The sequence below is a fragment of the Orycteropus afer genome, unplaced genomic scaffold (genome assembly GCF_000298275.1).
Source record: "Orycteropus afer afer isolate SDZICR_OR568_19922 unplaced genomic scaffold, OryAfe1.0 scaffold00415, whole genome shotgun sequence".
In the NCBI taxonomy this organism is placed as follows: Eukaryota; Metazoa; Chordata; class Mammalia; order Tubulidentata; family Orycteropodidae; genus Orycteropus; species Orycteropus afer.
The window spans coordinates 799,409-822,636 of NW_006922002.1; the positions used below are offsets into that span (position 1 = coordinate 799,409).

The following is a 23,228-nucleotide window of genomic DNA, read 5'->3' on the forward strand; positions in this document are numbered from 1 at the left end:
CTTCTGGTTAGCAGTCAAGTGCCTTAGGCACTACACTACCAGAGCTCCCTAAACTAGTTCATAGAAACACAAAATTATGATTTTGAGGTGTTTCAGGTAGAAATTTTGATTTTGGTTTGGTAACACTCAACTGATTATATTTAAACATTGTTTTACTTAAGACAGTATTTGATGCTAAGAACATCTTTACTACTTGTTAGATAAAAACTTTTTAAAGTAAAGCAAGCCCGATTAGGAAACATATTACATGGTGCCTTATAAGAACAATTGCTAGGATGAGGATTCTTTCCCCAGTCTGCCTCTTAGGAATCGTGTGCTTCGCTCTCCATGTCTTTCTAGTTAGAAGGTATAAGCTGGAGCCTTTTTTGGAATAGCCTCTTGAGCAGCTGGTGCCCCTTTCCCTTTCAGAGGATCAGACATTGATATGGCTTAGGGTATGGGCTTCAAGCCTGGATTGCCCTTTAAGAGCTGGGTTCTAGAGTTGGTGCCACTTCCTCAGCTGCTGCAGTCGCTCACTGAGTGCTGAGGTGAGTGGAATGTCCCAGCCCTCTCATTCAGGCAAGAAGCCCTGGTGGCACATGGTTACTAAGCACTTGCTACTAACTGAAAGGTTGGTGGTTTAAACCCCCCAGCCACTCCATAGGAGAAAGACCTGATGATCTCTTCCCATAAAGATTACAACCCTAAGAAATTCGGTTCTACTCTGTCATATTGAGTTGTTACAAATTGGAAATGACTGAATGGTACCTAACAACAACTTGCTCAGGCAGACTTCATTCACAAGGGTTTGTTAATTGAAATAGTGGTTCTATGCCTTTCTTTTTTAAACAACCTTTGTTCCCCCCTCCCCACCCCCAGTATATAGATATGTAGTAAATTGCTTGCTTTTTCAACATTCTTCATGTGTACAATTCAGTGACATTAGTTATATTTGTGATGTTGTTCAACCATTACTATTATCTGTTGCCAAATTTTCCCATCACCCTTAATAGAAGTTTAGTGGTGGTTATGTGATTTGGATTTTATGTGTAAGGTTCAGCCTAATGTGTCAATTGTGGTCAGGATGGGTTTTTCATTAGGGGAGCTTTGCTGTCTGGTCTACAATCCTTTGGGGTCAACCTCATTATACAGAGCAGGAGTTGGAAATCTTTTCTGTAAAGTGTCAGATAGTAAATATTTTAGGCTTTTGTGGATCTAAAGGTCTCTGTTGCAAAGGTTCAAGTCATCTGTGGTAGCAGGTAAGTAGCCATAGATGACACACAAATGAATGGACGTGGCTGTATTCCAATACAACTTTATTTATGAAAAACAGACAGTGGGCTACATTTATTTAGTCTGTGAGCTGTAGTATGCTGACCCCTAATATAAAGTATAATTTCTCACTGTTTCTAATTTGACCTGCCTCAATTATTTTAATATAGGCAGATATCCAAGTGGAGCAAAATCGGCAACACTTTTATGAACTGTCTCTTGAATATGTGTGTAAGCTTCAGGAAATCCAGGAAAGAAAGAAGTTTGAGTTCGTAGAACCTGTGAGTATCATAGCAAGTTGATCTGCCAGTAGATTTTTGCAATATGATAAAAATTTTTTTCCTCCTAGATCCATGTCATTGATCTAATCATAAAGCAAGGCATCGTAAATTATAAAAGGTAGGCACAGATAGCCATGAAGTCAAGCAATCACCTCTACAGCAGTGGTCCTCAGCTTATTTTCCCAGCAATATATAATGAATAATATTCTCATTGCTACATGCGTTCATGGCATTAGGTGCTATTTCTGCCATCTTGCTGTAGCGCCACCTTAAAAAAAAAATCTCTCAAAGAAATTACATTAGAATCTGAATGAGGATTTATGGGATAATCTCTATTCTACTGAAGTTTTTCCTTAAACAAGAGTATCAGTGCAGACTTGGGTCCTTTAAATAATTATTGGTAACAAATTGTTTGTAACAGCTCAACATGCTTGTGACAAGTTGAGAACCAGTGTGTATAACATTTGAAATATTTTGTGAGCTGCGCTAGCATTTCTTTATTTTTATTTTGGGAATATATGACTTTTGTTTGTGTTTGTATGGATATTTTCTAATAGCTTTAGTTATATATATATATATATATACATCTTTTGAGTTAAAATGTAAAAAGTATTTTATACTGTGGGCTTGTTGTATAAAAAGGAATTGAGAAATCACTGAAATACATGATTCTGAAGTTTCATTTTTAACCTTAATATAAACTATTTTTGTGTTATGTTTTAAACAATTTTATGGAGACCTAATAATTTACCTATTGTGTGTGCGATTTTGAGAAATGGGGGAAAAAAAAAACCTAATGATGATTAAAATAAAAATTACCATCTGTGACATAATAGTCTAGGTAAACCTTTTTAAAACTTATTTTTATTTGAAATAATAATGGCTTACATTTATTAAGCAGTTTCAATGGGACAACATTTTTTTAAGTACTTTAACTGTGCTGGCTCATATATTTCACACAGTACTTAAGAAGGAGATATTTTTATTATTTCATGTAGCAAACAATGAAATTAGAGAAAGTTTCAGTGATTTGCCCAGGATCATATAACGAATCATCATTGAAGCTGAAAATTGACCTAGGGCTGGCCAGCTGACATCAGAGCCCCAAATTCTTTACCATTATACTATACTACATGCCTTTCAAATTTCTGTGGGAAATAGTGCCTATGGCAATTAGTTTTAAATTGCTGAATGATCTCTTACAGCTGGCAGTGGAAACTGTGGTGGCTAGCACAAACTGCTCATTGGTGTTTCCTCTGCAAATGGCACCTAGGGCACATACCATACCTGCCACACCCCAAATAATATCTCTGCTACATTCGAAGAGAATGAATTTCGGTGTTTCCTTAGCTCTGACCCCAAATCACTTTAGCTCATTTCAGATTTATTTACATGTTGGTCAGAACACTGACCTCTAATAAGAAGAATTGGTTGGGCTTAATTGCAGCTCTGTTCCTGTCTTTCTTTCCCTTGGGCAAGTCACTGAATATACTTGTCAGCCAAACAGAGAGGTTGCACTAGAACCTGCAACAACAGGAAGTATGTCATTTAGGAGCACTTTTGGTTCTTTGATTCCATGATTTTGTTTTCATATAGATTGTATTGACAATCAGTGGTAAGGTTTCAATTGTAAATGAAATGAATGATTTCAAATTCCATTTCTTCCATATTAACCCATTGCCATCAAGTCAATTCCAACTCATAGCTACCATATAGGACAGAACAGAACTTCCCCATAGCGTTTCCAAGGTTGTAAATATTTATGGAAGCAGAAGGGAGTGGCTGGTGAGTTTGAACTGCTAACCTTTTGGTTAACGACTGAATGTTTTAACCACCATGCCACCAGAGCTCCTTTCTTCCATATAGCATAGTATAGAAATTGACTAATAACACTGATAATTAAGGGAAAAAAATTACATATTCTTCATTTTCTATAAGAATCAATTTATGAATAATGTATACTTAGACTTAGTTGACTCCAGAGCTCTGGTAGCATACTGCCTAAGGCATTTGAGTGCTAACCAGGAGGCTGGAGGTTCAAACCCACTAGTCACTCCTTGGAAGGAAGAGTGGGCAATCTACTTCTGTAGTGATACAGCCTTGGAAACCCAAGGAGGGGTCAATATGAGTTGGATCCAACTCCACGGCAGTGAGTTTGGTTTTTTGGTAGACTTAATTGAATATGAGTGACTTCCTTTTAATTATTTTATTTCAATAGAATAACCATGAGTAAGGAGAGAAATACTTGACTATTTTTCTTTCCTTTTTCCCCCTGAGATTTTCCTGCTCTAATGTCAGGTTTTTCTCCTTTGTCTTAGATGCTGTCATTTTTTCAGGGAATGTTTACTTTCTATCATCAGGGCCATGAACTTGCCAAAGACTTCAATCACTACAAAATGGAACTACAGATCAACATTCAGAATGTAAGAAAATGAAAATTTCTGATATAGAGAGATGTGGTTTTGATCTGTTTAGTACAGGAAAAGATTTAAGACTGCTCATCTGTTGGTACTGAGAAACTGAGGATACGTTGCCACCTTCTGGTCAATTCTTGGTGTAACAAACTGGTCTCCAGGTAGTCGAGGCTCAGGAAATTCTGCCACCTGGTGGCTTTTCCTACTCTTTCTGGGACAGGTGTAAAGATAAGCTTTGCGTATAACTTTAAGTGAGCTGTGCATGGAGTAGACAAATGAACACTCCACTTTAGATTTAAGGCATTTAAATCATGATGATCTACATTTCTTCTCTGTTAATGATATATGTCCTATTTTTGTTTTTATTTCTAGATTTTCCTGTATGTTATGCATACTTACAAATGTATTGGGCATTTGCTGCTACATTTGGTTATTATTTTCCTTTAGAAAATGAATGACCTCTGTCAGATCTTGGATAAACAGATTCAGGAGAAATTTATAAAAAGTATATGTATGGCATTTTGATCAGAAAGTGACAGAAGTTTTTCATCACATCCTGTTAGTTGATTTTGGAAGTGACCTCATTGAAAAACTATTCAAGATAATATTTAGCATAATTTGAGTCCAAGTTAGAAATCTGGCATGATAGTTTTGTGACAAACTCAGCATACAGGCATACCTCAGAAATATTGCAGATTCTGTTCCAAACTGCCACAATAAAGCAAATATTGCAATAAAGTGAATCTCAGGAATTTTTTTTGTTTCTCAGTACATGGTTGGGCAATCCTACTTCCGTAGTGATACTGCCTCAGAAACCCAAAGAGGGGTCACTATGAGTCAGGGCTGACTCAGCAGCAAATAACAACAACAACAGTACATATAAAAGTTATGTTTACACTATACTGTTGTTGATTAAGTGTGCATTATGAAAAAGTTTGAAACATTGTGAGAATTGCCAAAAGGTGATACAGAGACATGAAGTGAGCACATTGCTGTTAGATAGACGTGCTCGTCACAGGGTTACCACACACTTTCGATGTCTTCAATGAAATGAGGTATAAGTGTATACTGAGGACACACAAGTAGAAAGAGGGGCCTCCTTGTGGTGTGTGCTGCCTGCTCTTCATTTTCTTATAAACTTAGAAGTTAAGGATGAGTGCCTTTGGAATAGATCCTCCCCCACCCCCAACCAAGGTTTTTGTATAGTTACCTAAACTTGGGAATGTTAGGAATACAGATGGTATAACCTCTTATTTTTTTGTAATATGTATCACACTTTTGACTTGTAGCTTGTTTGGACACTCAGCAGAGTAACTGACCGTTAGAGACTATTAGACACCTTGGTTAGTTTTTGTTTTTAATGGTCCCAAGACTAGTAAAAAGGGATATACGATATGTGGTATGACTCCAGTGTAATAGAATTTTTAAAAAATCCCCAGACATTTAGTACAGTTTAGTCCTGTTCACCTAAGAATTGTCCCTGCAGGTAGTAGAATATTTAGTCTAAGGATGCTGTGGTTTTTCAGAGTATGTTTGCAGGCAGTGGAACATGGTGTTGTAAAAAGAACATTAGGTAGTTAGTTTAGAAGATTAGATTATAATCTTACCCTCCCCCCACCAGCTGACTGTGTAATTTGTGGAAAGTTGCATTTACTCTCTGGACCTGATATGCCATAAGTGCTGGACTGGCCTGGACGAGAAGCTCCAGGCAGAACTGTATGTATCTCATTTGTGAGACCTAGTGCAAAATGAAAATATGGAGCACTATTAAGAAATTATTAAGAATTTTAAGGCAGTGACAGCAAAGCATTAGACCCAGCATGGGGCCCTTTTGAGCACAGGACCTTGTATGACTGCACAAGCTCACATGATTGTAAAGGCAACCTTGCCTCCAGGTCTGTGGTCAAATGTGACCCTGAGAATTACTGACGGAGATTTTGTGAAACTAGCTATGCACGCCTTGCCATATGCATGGAAAGTTTCTAACATACCTGGGGGGTATACAGTAACACTTTTACCTTAAATCAACCAAAATAATTTCAGAGAGATTAAATATTTACATGTGAATAAGCAATATTCAGTCATAAAAATCTCATTAAAAAAACTTACAGAAAAAAATCATTTGAAAATGTGTCATAAAATGACCAGATTCATTTCCTTAATATAAGTTACACATGGGTAATAATGTCTGTTCCTGCAGAAAAAGGGACAAAGAACGATTTATTGAAGAAAACTTTTTTGTGAATCCTTTGAAACGTTAGGAATTTTTAGCAGTTAATTTCCCTGAATCCTATTTCTCTTTTCTAAATATGCCTCTTCTGATTTGTTTGAGTTCCTTCTGAGGCCACTTCTGCTCAGACAGCCTTCTCAACTAGAGGCTGTTCTTTCGCTCTGTCTTACCTTCAGTAGTGAGAACACTTGATTTAGTTGTTGACTTTGCTTCCAATTTTTGCTTTTAAATAATTATTTTTTCATTCAGAAATACCAGCACCTTTGAAACATGTCACTTATAATGTATCATCTTCTGTACCTCAGTGTTCTGTAATATTTTTATATGAATTTACTGATTTCTTGGTCATTCTTCTTATATCCTAGTGATGGCAGTTTTTGGTATATTAAAGGAAAAAAGCTACCTATATAAAACTACAAGGAGCTCTGGTGGCACAGTGGTTAAAGAATTTGGCTGCTAACCAAAAAGTTGGTGGTTTGAACCCACCAGCCACTCCCTGGGAGAAAGATGAGGCAGTCTGCTTCTGTGAAGATTTGCAGCCTTGGGACACCTTATGGGTCAGTTATACTCTGTCCTGTAGGGTGGCTATGAGTTGTTAGATTCCACACAGTCAGACGCCTTTGCATAATCAGTAAAACATAGGTAAACATCTTTCTGATATTCTTTGGTTTTAGCCAAGATCCATCTAACATAAGCATTGCTACTCTTTGCAGCCCTTTAATTTCTTAAAGTACATAAACAGATTTTTTTTTACTGTCAGTTTGTGTTTACAATAAGTGTACCATTCTACCATTTTTTGTGTCTTAGGGCCTTCAGTAAGTAACCCCTTTTGTTGTAGAGAAGAGGAGAAATTTCAGTAATAGTTTCTCATCTTAGCTCCTTCACAGTTTCACATCAGCAGTTTTTGGTATTAATACAGTTATTTTTGAGTACAACTAGAAGAAATGTCCAAGATTCTGGTGGTGCTGACTCTTCATAATTTCCTTGGTAATTTTGTACTTCACCTTCTGTATACATTGTCAGTATCTCTATCTGACAGGTATTGGCATATTAAGCCTCCTGACTTTGAAAGATGTGATCTGTCTATTCTGATATCGAAGATATATTTATGTTAGATTGTTGAGGGTTTTTTTCCTTCTGAGAATAAATGTCATTTTCAAGTACAGTTACCATCACCTAGAAAAACTAACACTCATATTTATTAGTTTGCAAAGGATAATTAAGTTTTTCACATTCCTAGTACTTAGTCATATTGATAGTATAATGTAACAAGTTCAGTCAGATTGGATATTGAAGAGGACAGACTTCCCAGATAGATTTTTATAATCTAATTTTTTAAAACTTAAGATTTAATAATAGTGTGAGACCTGAAGGCAAGTATTCTTACATTGAATAATAAAATTATTCTCGGTGTTAGAAAGCTTCAAATGTAAATTGCCTGTAGTTATACTGGTTTATACTCTGTATTAGCTATTTTACCTGTATTATTATTTTTTCTTTGAATAAGAATCTCAATTGAGAAGATACTCTGGAAAGAATGGGGTTATGATGAGAAATTTGCAGAGAAGTCCTACAAATTTAACTACCTCTGGTGTTGCAGTGCCTAAGGCATTTGACTATTAACTAGAAGGTTGGTGGTTCAAACCCACCAGCCACCCTATGGGAAGAAGACAGGGTAATCTATTTCAATAAAGATGTATTGCCTCGGAAACCCAATGCGGTTGCTATGAGTCAGAACTGACTCTACGGCAGTGAGTTTACAGTTATCTATAGATCTAAAAATGTGAATGAACAAAACTCATATGAGAACTGAAAAATTACACATTTTATTTATTTATTTTTAATACATTTCAGACAAGGAATCGTTTTGAAGGAACAAGATCAGAAGTGGAAGAGCTTATGAACAAAATCAGACAGAATCCCAAGGACCACAAGCGAGCAAGTCAGTTTACAGCAGAAGGCTACCTTTATGTACAGGAAAAAAGTAAGAGACACTCAAGCAGTGGCTGAATGATTAAAAATTCAAATTATTTTCTAACTCTGCTATTCTTATTATATAATCACCATGACAGTTTTGGAATAATAGTTCCTCCCCACTCTCTTTGCCCCTTCCTATCCTAGAAAGTTGGGGGCAGTGGTGGTTCAGTAGTAGAATTTTCACCTTCCTGTCGGATACCCTGGATTCCATGGGTGGAGGCTTGCATGTTTCTATGATGCTAATTAGGTTTCAGCAGAACTTCTAGACTAAGCTGGACTAGGAGGAAATGCCTGGTGATCTACTTCTGAAAATCAATCACTAAATAACCTCTGGATTACTGCAGTGTGATCCACAACTAAACATGAGGATGGCACAGGACCAGGCTCTGTTTTCATTACATTGTGTACAAGGTTGCCATGAATCAGAGGCCAATTAGATGGCAGCTAAAAACAGCAACCAAGAATCCTGGAAGCTGTATTTTTGCATGTTTGGGGAAAACATATCCATGCTTGAGAGAGCACATAGTGTGATTAAGAATGGCTGTAAATGCCCTGCTGTCAGCCACCACCATTTCACCACACAGCTCCCCACTGTACTTCCAAGGAACTTGCTTGTAAGGTGTTCTGGTTACCTTGTGCTACTCTGACAGGAATATACCACAAATGGGATGGCTTCTCTTACAATTTGGAGGCTTTAAGTCCAAGTTCAAAGTGCCAGTCTCTCGGTTTGGGTGAAAGCTCCTCAAACATGGGGTCCAACTCTGCCTCCTCTTCCCTGCCCACTGAAGCTAGAGGTGTTTCTTCATTCAGACAGCTGCTGGCTGCTGAGGCTGACAAGCTCAAGGTTGACATCTAAAAAGGTACAGTCCCAATATTACCAAACAACATGGCAGGCCATTAATTTAAGTCCATTGTAAGTCCCAAGGTTGGCAGAGCATGGCAGGCTGCTGAACAATGACACAGCTACATGCAGGGTCCAAGTGTGCCATAAGTTAGAGATCATTCCCAAAGCTGCTTCTTATATACGGGAAGCAGACCACATACCCAAAGCTGCTTGTGGTAGATCCCACCATAGAGTTGATTGCCAGTCTCATCATGGGGAGTAACTACCACCAGCTGCCCGGCCACTCAGCCAGGCCTAGGCAAGTTGACATACAAACATAACCATCATATAAGGGAAGCCAGAATTTGGTATAGGCTGAAAGGCAGAGATGCAAGGGCTTTGCTGCTTGTTTTCAGAATAATTGTTTTTTTCTCCCTTCCCTTACCCCTTATCACCAACACGTGCACGTGCACACTCAAATGCACACTCACATGCACACACACGCACATACATACTCATGCACTCACACACTCACAAACCCTCTCTCTCTACCCCACAACCCCATCTTTCCTTCATATTAAGGACTCAAAAACCAAACCAAACTCACTGCCATCTAGTTGATTCCGACTCATAGAGACCCCCATTGGGTTTCTGAGGCAGTAAATCTTTATGGAAGTAGATTGTTCCATCTTCCTTACACAGAGCAGCTGGTGGGTTTAAACTGCCAGTTTTCTGGTTAGCAGTCAAATGCCTTAGGCACTATATCACCAGAGTTCCTTTTATACTAAGGACTCACTCACACACTGCTGTCGAGTCAGATCCGACTCATAGCAACTCCTCCTTGGGTTTCCGAGGTGGTATCACTATGGAAGTAGATTGCCCAACTTTCCTTCCGAGGAGTGGCTGGTGGGTTTGAACTGCCAGCCTTCTGGAAAGCAGTCAGAAGCCTTAGGCACTGTGCCACCAGAGCTCCTAGAGGGACATATTTCTCTTTTCCTTTCACATTTTCCTTCTTTCCTTCATGCGATCTTTTTTTTTTTTTTTTTTTTTTTAATTTTTTATTGTGATTTGGGTGAAAGTTTACAGAGCAATTCATTTTCCTTACAGCAGTTCATATACATTTTATTTCATGATATTGACTTCAATTCCCCACAGTGTAACAGCTCTCTTCCCACTTCTTCCCCATAGTTACCTCTTCCCTGTGGCCTTCCCACCCATGCACTACTCCCCCCAGCTGTCTCTATGTGCAAACACTGCCCTTCTGTTCTCCCATGATTGATCGTTCCAAGTAATGTATCTACCTGATGTAAATGTTCACCCCACATACCTGTCTGTTGTTTGGCTGGAAGCCACAGGAGTGAGTTCAGTTCTAGACCTGAAGGGAAACTAGGTGCTATAGTTTCAGACTCAGTGCTCTCACCAGACTCTGTCAGACCAGCAAACTTGGTTTTTTCTTTATGATTTTGAATTTTGTTCCACATTGTTCTCCCACTCTATCCAGGATCTCTTGCACTGATCCCCTCTGAGTGGTTGACAGTGGTAGCTGGGCATAATCTAGTTCTTCTGGTCTCATGGTCATATAGGCTGAGGATTGCATGGTCTACTAGTCCCTTGGACTAATTGTTCCCAAGTGTCTTTGGTTTTCTTCGTTGTTCTTTGCTCTGGACAAGGAGAGACCCATCATTGTTCATGCCATCTTTTCTTTGCCCATAATTCTTTGCCATCTACATTGAAAATTTCAATCTGAGAGAGTTTAAGCTTTTACTTAAATTATCAGGACTGGGCAATCTACTTCCATAGTGATACTGCCTCAGAAACCCAAGGAGGGATCTCTATGAGTTGGATACGACTCGGCAGCATGCATAAATTATCAGGAAGATTCTAGATGGCTATAGAGAATATTCCTAGGTAGTATCCCAACTTATCAAACTTTTAATGATTTCATCTTATTTTAACAGTTAAACTCTTAAAGTTTAATTCTTGAACTCTAGAACTTGATTGCTAATTAGTAGGAAGAAAGAGAATGTGAAAATATCTTCATGTTTACTATTTTCCTTCTTCCTTACCCTTCACTGTAAGTAGAGAGTGACTTAAAATTTTAATTTCATTTGTTATGTTTGTCTAGTTTACAAGACTTTCAGACTAATTTAGTATCTGTGTTTTGAATTAAAGTTAATATTACATGTAGTCAGTGGAATGTTTGTACTTCATCCATTTGCTCTTTTTAAATCTGGGATAGCATAATCTTCATTTTTCATGTAGAAATAAGATGACATGGTAGTAATCTGCAGTTTTCTAATGCTGTGTCTCCTAATCCCAATTGAATTAGAAATAAACCTTAAAAAATCCAGACTCATTGCCATGGAATTGATTCTAACTCATAGCGACTCCCTTGGGTTTATAAGGCTGTAAATCTTTATGGAAGAAAGCTGCCCTATCTTTCATCCATGGAGTGCCTGATGGATTCAGACCACTGACCTTTTGGTTACCAGCCAAATGCCTTAACCACTATACCAGGAGAACTCCTTGAACTTGAAAGTACTAAATTAAGACCCAGAGTGTAGACATGAGAATGATAGAATTCTTAGTATTATATGGCCTTGTGAAAATTAAAGGAAATTTTACTTTTTAGATTCATAACTGTTACTTAACTTAGGGGTTTTAAGAGGAGTTGGAAGTCCTTTGGTGGTGCTAATGGTTAAGCGCTTGGCTAGTAACAGAAAGGTTGGTGGTTCAGATACACCAAGAGTCACCTTGGAGGAATGGCCTGCTGATCTATTTCAGAAAGAGCACAGCCACTGAAAACCTTATGGAGAACACTTTTATTCTGATACACATGGGGTCACCATGAGCTGCCGTGTTCTCAATGGCACCTGATTTGTTTTGTTTCTGATTGGGTTGAAACTGGACTGGGGAAAAACAATAAAAACAATAGTAATAAAATTATTCTATCATTATATGCCAGACACTATATTAAGCTCTTCATACAACTTGTCTCATTTAGTGGATAAAACTGCACTGTGAAGTATAAAGTATTATTATCCTATTTACCAATGAGAAAACTGAGATGTTGAGAGGGAAGTAATGTCTCTTAGATTGTATAGCTACTAAATTCTAGAATTGTCACTATGAGGCTGGACTCTGTGCCCTCTCACCTGTAGTGCTTGGAGCATGGACAGGTATCGAAGAGCTTTATTAACGTCTCTGCTCAGAGCCAGCTGAGTAGGGTCACTAATTTAGTATCTGTGTTTTGAATTAAAGTTAATACTATATTTCTGCTTGATTAGTGGAAATCAAGAGATTTAGGGTCAGAGACTCTTATTTGAAGTTTGGCTTCATCATTTCTCAGGCCTTTGGTCTATGCTTATGTTTTTTTCAGAATGAAAAGACAAAAATATGCAAACCCCCAGGTTGCTTTCTTAGTATTAAATGAAATACCTATGTAATATTTTAGTGAATCTGGAGCGTGTATGAATGTTAGTTATCTACAGTATATACGTCAATCCAGTCTTTGGACTAATGATGATATGAGATGAAGTTTTTGGTAACTAGTTAGTACTCCTTTCATCTCCCCTTGTCTCCACCTCACCCTGCCTCTAGTCAATGTAATTAGGTTTTCCTAAAGCTAAATCCATTCCTTTTAAATGAGTTCTGCCCCTTCCGAATTTGCCCTTGATTTTTTAGATTTAGAATGTTTCTTTCTTTATTTATTTCTTAATGTCTTTGTTGTTGTTATGTGCCGTCAAGTCGGACCCGACTCGTAGCGACCCCTCCTTGGGTTTCCAAGGCAGTATCAATGCGGAAGTTGATTGCCCAGCCTTCCTTCCGAGAAGTGGCTGGTGGGTTTGAACTGCCAGCCTTCTGGTTAGCAGTCAAGGGCCTTAGCCACTATGGTACCAGAGTTCCCTCCTAATGTCTTTACATGGTAAAAAGTAAGTTGTCAACATCTGTGGGACCAAACTTTTGTTTTGTTATGATTGCACTTTTATTGGTCTATAAAATTCCAGATGATAGGAGCCCCTGTCATACACCACTGTCCTTTAGGAGTTTTGTCTTAGTGAGAGTTAAAGGAAGTTCTGAGAAAATTCTGGTGCATATAAGGACAGCTCGTCCCAATATTGAGTCTTATCTTTTTATTCTTCATACTTCATTGGGTTGCTGCTTCTCAAGTCCTATACTGGAGTGAAAGCACTAAATGTGTTTCCAGGGTAGGTGTTTTATTTTAGCGTTATGGTTCTATAATTCTAACACTTTTGAGAGGTTAAGATTGAGTCTAAAATCATCACATATACTGAATGGAACTTCTGAAACTCTTACAAAGTTTTAATACCAAGAAACAAAATATGTAGTTTACAATTAAGAGATTTTCAAGCAGGGCTTTAGACTGATTGTTCCCAGTTCAGTCATGGCTGATAAAGTGAAGCAGGAACAGATCCAAATTTGTAAAATGTGAATGTACCAGATTGATAACTGGAATGGGAAAAATTATGGGCCAATGCGTTATTGGAAACTTAATCTCCCTCTTGGAAAACAAAGGCAGCTGTGCCTGTTGCATAGCAACCAAATATCTTGACTGGCAGAGTTGGAAACAACAGACTACTTCTCAAAGATGGTGGATAACCTTGCCACTTTGAATGTGTGTGGCTCTCCACAGTCTGCCAATAATCCAGTCTCCTTCATCAGGCTCCTAAAAGGACTCTCTATACCCTTCCAAGTCTCCCATTCCAGGACTTGGACATGTAATTTTTCCCATTCCAGTTATTGCCCCATTTCACCCAAATTTTAAAAAAATCATGTCTGTTCTGATTTTGCTGCATTAGTGAACCATTTTGAACTGGTTTGAAGCCCTGTCTTCAAGTATGAGATAACAACTGTCTGTTCTTCAAGTAAATTTTGAAAAGTGAGTCTTTAAATCACTTCTGTATTGCTGAAAATGTTTTAAGCTCCTATCTCAAATTATTTACATGGGCCTTCTTATTTTCCCTTTTATTAGAATTGAGAGAACTGCTGACTTGTTTTGTTGAGCTGTATTAGCTGTTGTTTGTTGGGTTCTCCATTTTTATTACTGTGTTTGGAGTCCCCTGTACATCTGCTAAATTATGGGGAAAAATATGAAGTTCTATTTTTTGTTGAAGGGCCTGCTCCATTTGGTTCCAGTTGGGTAAAACACTACTGTATGTATCGGAAAACAGCCAAGAGACTCCACATGATCCCATTTGAGCACAGATCTGGGGGCAAACTTGTAAGTATTTTGTTCTACACTTTGTATTTGGTTCCAGAGACAGTGATTGAGGGTATCATTTTAGTAGTAGTTATTTTCATTGATGATAAATACATTTATTTTGTTTTGAACTTTAAATGTTTATTTTCTTTTCTTTATAAATAAAATAGGCCACAAAACTGGTTAATTCCTGTGTTTTCTGAATTGCATGTAAAAATTTTTATAGTCTTTTTTTTTAAGAGGACAGTAGAATCCTTTCATGTCACTGTTAGTGGAAGAAAAAGAGAACACCTCCAACAAATTTTCATGACTCAGCAAGATGGTGCCGTTTCATCAATGTTTGCACAGGGGATCTAACTTGCATACATGTATTCATGGCCTGCAATATTTTGAAGTAGAGTGATTTACAGTGAATTTTACTGTTACTCAGTTAGGTGTACAAGGTTCTCACTTAGGTATTCCTCATTTAGTTTTTGCCTCCTTCCAAAGAAATAAGCAATAGAACAAAGCATCATAAATAGAACGGAAAGAGCAAAAAGGTCCTAGGAGTTGACTGTGTAGAAAGGCTATCACTGTCTGTTGTTTTAAATGGAAGCTGTAGCTCATGACAATAATCCACAGTTTAGAGACAAAGCTGATCCTACCGATATTGAACGTAATTAGTCACATTTAAAGAAAACATGTTAATTCATTGTAGGCTGGATGGATCGGCATGGTTTTGCTTACATGATTGTAGAAGTAACCCAAGTCTACATCTGTTTATGTGTATTTTGCTTTTTCCTGAAAAATGTTTAAAATAGCTTGTAATAAAAAAATTTGTATAACAAGTTTAATGAAGTAGACATGGAAATTTAAGAAGAGAAGCTGTCATTCTTAAGAGGTTGTTTGGGTTAAAATTTAGCATCAAGGTTAATTCTGGGTTTTTTTTCAAAACTAAGTCAAGTATTAAGTCTGCTTAGTGATGTCTTTTTATTTTAACTGGTAAATAATAAGTACATTTTATAATACAACGATACCACTGTTTTGAATATTTGCTTATTTGAATCTTTGGTATTATTAAGTGAGCCTCACATTCTGGTAAATATTAAAATATTCTAGAAATGTGTGCTCAGAATCCTTACAGTTGTTCTTTATTGAGCAACTGTATTTCCGCACTATTTCTATCTCCTCATTTCTACCTCCCTTTATTGCCCTTAGAGAGTGGTTCAGTGAGGTAAAATGTTATTTTTTTTTAAAAGTTGAGTAAACATAAATTTATAGATTGAGTGGTCCATCTTTAGGTTATCAGAATATCTGGCTAGAACCTTTACTGCTCTCTTAAGTTGATAATATGACATTAAAATTTTTATAGATCAAAAGTGGTTACACTATTACTGTTTCACATCATATATCCAAATTGAAGATAAAAACAAAGTTATTCCATTTAAAAGAGTATGATAAGAGGATAACAAATATTCCAGCAAATGAATACTGCATCTTTAATCAACTGTACAAAATAAATTAGCATTGATGAAGTCTGGTTCAATATTATGATGATCCAAGCAAGATATAGAAAACTTTAAGGAAAGAAGAATGACAAAAAATGATTAAAGTACAAGATTATAAATAGTGGTTAAAGGAACCTCATTTGAAAGAGAATAAGATAAAAACAAGGGACTTAAAATCTTAAATCTTGCTCCTCCCCCAATATAAATTTTGAAAACTGAGTCTTTAAATCACTTTTGTATTGCTGAAAATGTCTTTAAGCACCTGTCTCAAATTATATATGTGGGCCTTCTTATTTTCTCTTTTATTAGAATTGACAGAACTGCTAACTTGTTTTGTTGAGCTGTATTAGCTGTTGCTTGTTGGGTTCTCCATTTTTATTAATGTGTTTGGAACCCCCAACATATACTTATACTGTAGTTTTTGAGAATGTTTAAAAATGATCATTTGCAGGGAGATGGAGATGTCGTCTTTTTAAAAGAATGTACCAAAAGGCATACTGACTCCATTGACAGAAGGTTTTGTTTTGACGTAGAAGTTGCTGACCGGTAAGTTATTGAAATTACTGGACTTGATGAAAGAGCAATTAAAAAAATTGTTTTTAAATAAGGTTAATGACAACTTAGATTCCCATGGCTAGGAAGAAACTTGTCGTGTTCCATTTCCAGACTTTATATTCATTATGAGCAGTTTAGTCTTGGTCATAGTGTTTAGCCATAGAGTGATATCTAATCTTGGTTGAAGTTTGAGGTCATTCTAATGAGTGTTGTAACCTAAAAAATGACCTTGCAGTGGTTTGTTGTTGACCCAGACCTAACTGGTGGCAATAAAAGATTATACGACTGGGACTAAGGAAGTAGGTGATAATGTTAGAAAGAATGGTGGTAGCTATTCATATAGAACAATATTTTTTTAATCATGTGATATATGTGATAGAGATCTAAGGCAAATTCTGTTCATTCAAAGACTAGTTATTTGTGTTTGTGTGTAACTTTTAGTTATTTAGTTATAAAAGAATCTTTACCAGAGAGGAGGAAGTAAAAGGCAAACAAAGTTAGATCTGTCAAGATGATGAGTTGTTTGATATTTGTTTCTGTGGCCTCCAGGAGCACTAAGGAAAGTCATGGTCCTCATAGAATATTTCCTTATTAATTGTTGATTATACAGTGATTCCTTGCCAGCTCTGGTTTTGGCAAGAACGGATTTTAGATAAGGCTCTTGTGTGTGTGTGTGTATGTATATGTGTGTGTGTGTGTATATATATATGTGTATATATATATATATATATATATATATATATATATATATACTGGTCAGTGAATTTATTTATCTATCTATCTACTTATTTATTTTTGTGGTGTTCTCTCCCCTACCCTCCCACCTCTGGTAACCAACAAAGAAAGTTTCCTTTCAGATATAAACCTTTCCTTGACTTTTTACAATAATGAACAAATACTATATTTGTCCTACTGTGATTGGGTTATTTCATGCAGCATAATGTCCTTTGAGTTTATCCATGTTATGTGGTGTTTTGCAGATTTTACATTATTCTTTAGTGTTGCATAATATTCCATTGTGTGTATGTCCTTGTGTATTTTTATAATAAAGATTTAAACATGAGATTTAAAAAGAACAAAACAAAAATTCTGTTCAGGTCAGAAACCCTAAATATAAAAATAATCAATGCTTCCTATTTATTTAACTGAAGGAGCTCTGGTGGGATAATGGTTAAAACATTCAGCTACTAACCAAAACATTAACAGTTTAGATCCACTGGCCAATTCATGGGAGAAAGATGAGGCAGTCTGCTTCCATAAATGCTGTGGGGCAGTTCTACTCTATCCTATTGGGTTGCTATGAACCAGAATCAACTAGGTGGCAGTGGGTTTAGTTCTTTTTGGTTTCCAAGTGTCAGACCCACCTGTCAGTTTGTCATACTGTGGTGGCTTGCATAATGTTTCAGTGGTGCTTCCAGACTAAAGCAAACTAGGAAGGATAGGGCCACCCACTTCTGAAAAAAATTGGCCACCAAAAACCTTATGAGTAGCAGTGAAACATTATCTGATACAGTGCCAGAAGATGAACCCCTCAGATTGGAAGGCACTTCCAAAATATGACTGAGGAAGAGCTGCCTCTTCAAAGTAGAGTTGACCTTAATGATGTAGATAGAATAAAGCTTTTGGGACCTTCATTTGTTAATGAGGCATGACTTAAAATGAGAAGAAACAACTGAAAGCATTCATTAATAATCAGAATGTGGAATTATGAAGTATGAATCTAGGAAAATTGGAAGCTGTCAAAAATGAAATAGAACACATAAAGATTGATATCTGTAGCATTAGTGAGCTTCAATGGACTCGTTTTGTCCGTTTTGAATTAGTCAATCATATCTACTATGCTGGGAATGACAAATTGAAGAGGAAGACATTGTATTCATCATCAAGAAGGAAATTTCAAGATCTGTTGTGAAGTATAATGCCCATATGCCTATAAGGAAGACCAATATAACTGTTATTCAAATTTATGCACCAACCACTAAAGCCAAAGATGAAGATGCTGAAGATTTTTTACTAATTTCTGCAGCCTGAAATTGGCCAGACATGCAATCAAGATGTCTGGTAATTACTGGTGATTAGAATGCAAAAGTTAGAAACAAAGAAGCATTGGTAATTGGAAAATATGGCCTTGGTGAAAGAAATGATGCCAGGGATTACATGATAGAATTTTCCAAGATCAATGACTTATTCATTGCAAATACCTTTTTCAGCAACATAAATGGGGACTATACACATGGACCACACCAGATGGAATACACAGAAATCAAATCGATTATGTATCTGTGGAAAGAAGTGATGGAGAAACTTAATAACATTAGTCAGAACAAGGCCAGGTGCTGACTGTGGAACAGAGCATCAGCTGCTCATATGCAAATTTCATTCTCTGAAGAGAATTAAAACAAGTCCATGAGAGCCAAAATACCTTGATAATATGCCACCTGAAATTACTGACCACCTGAAGAATAGATTTGATGCATTGAACACCAGTGACAAAATGAGTTGTGAGATGACATCAAGAAGACCACATACGAAGAAAGCAGGTCATTAAGAAGACAGAAAAGGACTTAAAAGACCAAAATGGATATCAGAAGAGATGCTAAAACTTGCTCTTGAATGGAGAGTAGCTAAAGCCAATGGTGAAATAAAAGAGCTGAATAAAAGATTTCAAAAGGACAGCTTGAGAAGACATAGTAAAATGTTATAATGAAATGTGCAAAGACCAGGAATTAGAAAACCAAAAGGCAAGAAGAATCTTGGCATTTCTCAAGCTGAAAGATCTGAGGGAAAAATTGCAGCATTGAATTGCAAAATTGAAGGATTCTATGGGCAAACTATTGACCGATGCGGGAGGCATCAAAAGAAGATGGAAGGAATACACAGAGTCATTTTACCAAGAAGAATTGGTTGACGTTCATCCATTTTGAGAGGTAGCATATGATCAAGAACAGGAAGAAGTTTAAGCTGCACTGAAGGAATTGGTGAAAAAGAAGGCCCCAGGAATTGATGGACTACTAATTGAGATGTTTCAACAAACAGATGCAACTCTGGAGGTGCTTACTCTTTTATGCCAAGAACTTTGGAAGACAGTTACGTGGCCAACCAACTGGAAGAGAGCCATATTTGTGCCAATTCCAAAGCATGGTGATCAAACAGAATATGGAAATTATTGAACCATATCATTAATATCACAGGTATGTAAAATTTTTCTGAAGATAATAAAAAAATGTTTGCAGCATGAAATTGACAGGGAATTGCTAGAAATTCAAGTTGGATTCAGAAGAGGGTGTGAAATGAGGGATATCATTGCTGATGTCAGATGGATATTGGCTGAAAGCAAAAAGAATACCAGAAAGATGTTTACCTGTGTTTTATTGACTGCACAGAGGCATTGGACTGTGTGGATCATAACAAATTATGGATAATGTTGTGAAGAATGGGAATTCCAAAACAGTTAATTGTGCTCATGGGAAGGCTGCACATAGGCCAACAGGCTGTCACTCAAACAGAATGAGGGGATATTTCATGGTTTAAAATCAGGAAGGGTCATGGTTTAAAATGTGTCAGGGTAGTATCCTTTCATCATATTTATTCAATCTGTATGCTGAGCAAATAATGTAGGAAGCTGGACTATATGAAGAAGAACATGGCATCAGGATCAGAAGAAGACTCATTAACAACCTACAATATGCAGATGACGTAGCCTTGCTTGCTGAAAATGAAGATGACTTGGAGCACTTACTGATGAAGATCAAAGACATCCCTCAACATAAAGAAAATGAAACTCCTTAAAATTGGACCAATAAGCAATATCACAATAAATGGAGAAAAGGTTGAAGTTGTCAAGGATTTCATTTTACTCGGATCCACAATCAACACCCATGGAAGCAGCAGTCAGGAAATCAGATGACGTATTGCACTAGGCAAATCTGCTGCAAAGGACCTCTTTAAAGAGTTAAAGAGCAAAGATGTCACTTTAAAGACTAAGTTGCTCCTGACCTAAGCCATGATATTTTCAGTTATGTCATATGCATGTGAAAGCTGGACAATGCATATGGAAGACTGAAGAAGTTGGTATCTTTTAATTATGGTGTTAATGTGGAATACTGAAAGTACCATGGACTGCCGGAAGAACTAACAAATCTGTCCTGGAAGAAGTGCGGCCAGAATGCTCCTTAGAAGTGAGATGGCCATGTTTCGTCTCACATACTTTGATCACGTTGTCAGAAGAGACCTGCCCCTTAAGAAGGATATCATGCTTGGGAAAGTACAGAGTCAACGAAAGAGGTAAGTTCCTCAATGAGATGGATTGACACAGTGGTTGCAATTCTGGGCTTAAGCATAGGAAATGTGAGAATGGTGCAGGACCAGACAATGTTTCATTTTGTTGTGCCATAGGGTTGCTATGAATGGAGCCTAGTCAACAGCACCTAACAGCAACAACAAGTGTCAGACAGTTGTAAATTCTTCTGTGTTTTATTTCATTCAGTCCTCTCAACAGCCCTGCCAAGTAGATATTATCCTTCTCATTTTATGATGATAAACTAAGACCTAGAGTGTATAAGAGATTCCCCCAAGGACACCTAATTAAAAAGTAAAAGTACTCAAATTCGAACTCATGTGTCTTACCTCTAGATCACAAGCTTTCAACCACTATGCTGTAAACTTCAGCTTATTAGTTTGTGACTAAAATACTTCCTAAACAATTGATATAGGTGAATCAGCAGGATTGTCTATTAGAAAATGTGTTGAATGAGGTTTTGGAAGTAGGGTATTTCAACTATTTTCATAAAGTGTTTTAATGCAAATCATATTGTTTCCTCTAACTCCATATTTTCTGTGAGATCTTAATCTTACTGAATTAGAAATGTAACCAACCTTCTCTCCACACACTCACACAAACATTGATAAGGGATTTCTGTAGGGCTATTTCATAGATAAGGGATAACACGTTATAAGGAGACACTCTGAAGTGGGGAAGACCTTTTACTGATCTACTCTAGTGTTTTCCAAACTGCTTTACCAGGGGACCCTCTTTTCATATAAAATTCCACATTATTGCATATACTGTGCAATAGTGATACTGCCTCGGCAACCCAAGGAGGGGTCGCTATGAGTTGGGTCCGACTCGACGGCACATAACAACAACAACAACAGAAAGAAAAGTGGTATAGAGGGTCTGAATTCTTACCCACTCTGCTTGTAAAGACTAATGTACTTCTTCTTTCATACCCTAATGTATTTCTACTGAGATCCAGAGCTCCTTCTTTGGAAGTCCTGGCTGGGGACCTAATCTAATTAAGTTGTTTAAAGAAAGGCATATAGAGAGTCTGACACTTAAATTCATAACTGACAGGATTATCTGGAGTCAGCTGGAACTGAGGCTCATATTCCAGGCAGAGTGAGCAGCATATGGGAAGACCTGGAGATGAGAGAAGACATGCTCCATTTGGGATACCAGGAGACAGCCAGTAACCTGGCACACACTGCTAGGGAGAGTGGTGTGCCCAAAGGCTTGGGAATGGAGGCAAGGGCATGAACTGAAGGTTTTTGCAGCAACCATTAAACTTTACGCATTGAGCAAGGGAATGAGTTTATCCATTATGCTTGGCATTGAGTGACATGGTCATAATTGTGTTTTTCAAAGCTTACTCTGGCAATGTGGAAAAATGTTTGGAGATGGAAGAGTATATACGAATGAGTAGTTTAAGTAGAAGATAAGAGGGACATGGATTGGTGTGGTGTTAGTGGGAATGGTGGCTAGGGGAGCCATTTGAGGGAGATTTAGAGATAAATTGGATGTTAGGATAGATTTCTGGTTTGAGCAACTGTTGGTAATTATCTTAGTCTGGGTTCTCTAGAAGAGCAAAACTAGTGAAATGTATACATAAAGAGATTTTCTTTGAAGAAATGACTCACACAATTATGGGGACTGGTCAGTCCCAAATCCGAGGTTCCAGTGGCATGTTGGGAACATCTGCTGGCTCACAGGACTGCAGGAGCTAGCAAATCCAAGTTCTGGAAGTCAGGTGCAGGCTGGAGACTTCTGCAGGCTTACTTCCCAAGAACCAGAAGTCAGGTGATGAGAAGAGTGTGGGAGAGGGAGAGGGAGAAAAGTGAACTTTGCCAGAATGTCCATTTATATACTAGAAGCAGGGCATATCTCCAAGGAAACGTCCCTTTCAACTGACAGGCTGCTTACACCCAGTCACAGAATGGAAGGGGTTTACAAAGTGTCTGCCAAACCACTGAGAATTGTAGCCTAGCCAAGTTGACACACAACAATAGCTATCAGAGTGCCATTTACTAAGGATGGAAAGCAAAGGAGAAGTAAGAGTGGAGGAAGATGATGAATTCAGGTTTTTCATCATGTTGATTTAGATTGCTATGGGTCATTAAATATAGAGACCCAGTAGGAAATTGAGTGTAGCATTTGGTTGCTGCAGGCAGATTTGACTTGGTATTTACATTCTGCTCCTGAAGCTCTCTCATTCATTGCCTTCCATGACAGTGAACTGTGCTGGTTCTCCTCAAATCTCTTGGCCTTCTCCATTTTCAGCCATTACTTCCTAAATTTTAGCTTTTCCTATGTCACCTCTCTCTCTCTCTCCCTCTCTTCCCCCACCTCCTTCCTCTCTTTTGCCCTTATGTTCTTCTCTTCCTCCTTTCCTCCTGTCTTCCTCTCTCCATTCCTACCTGGTCCTTTCCTATGGTTTCATCCACAAAGTGTATCACTCTGCAGTATATTTTTCTTACCTTTTAACCTGTGTTTTTAACTGCTTCTGTCTCTTCATTCTTTGATGAGTTTAGCTTCTTACTTGTTATAGCTTCAGTTCTACTCTTTTCATAACTCTTAGTAATTTTAGTATCCTTTTAAGTGATCATTTAAAAACTTTGCTTCTTCATTCAATGAACCCCTCTGCTTGAGTGACCTTGTCCTTTATCCCACCTTAGCCATTCGCTCCCATCATCATTCTTTGGACCTTTTGATT

The 23,228-nt window shown here is 37.5% G+C and overlaps 1 protein-coding gene across 1 annotated transcript in view; it reads left to right on the forward strand.

Moving 5' to 3' along the window:
* The window catches only part of ARHGAP10 (Rho GTPase activating protein 10), a 483,946-nt gene that overhangs the window by 196,501 nt on the left and 264,217 nt on the right, over positions 1 to 23,228 (forward strand). Inside the window, exons 10-14 of the mRNA XM_007953807.1 lie at positions 1,422 to 1,532; positions 3,851 to 3,955; positions 8,031 to 8,160; positions 14,112 to 14,218; positions 16,136 to 16,230. Of these exons, the coding sequence (XP_007951998.1) occupies positions 1,422 to 1,532; positions 3,851 to 3,955; positions 8,031 to 8,160; positions 14,112 to 14,218; positions 16,136 to 16,230 (548 nt within the window). The remainder of the gene's footprint in view (positions 1 to 1,421; positions 1,533 to 3,850; positions 3,956 to 8,030; positions 8,161 to 14,111; positions 14,219 to 16,135; positions 16,231 to 23,228) is intronic.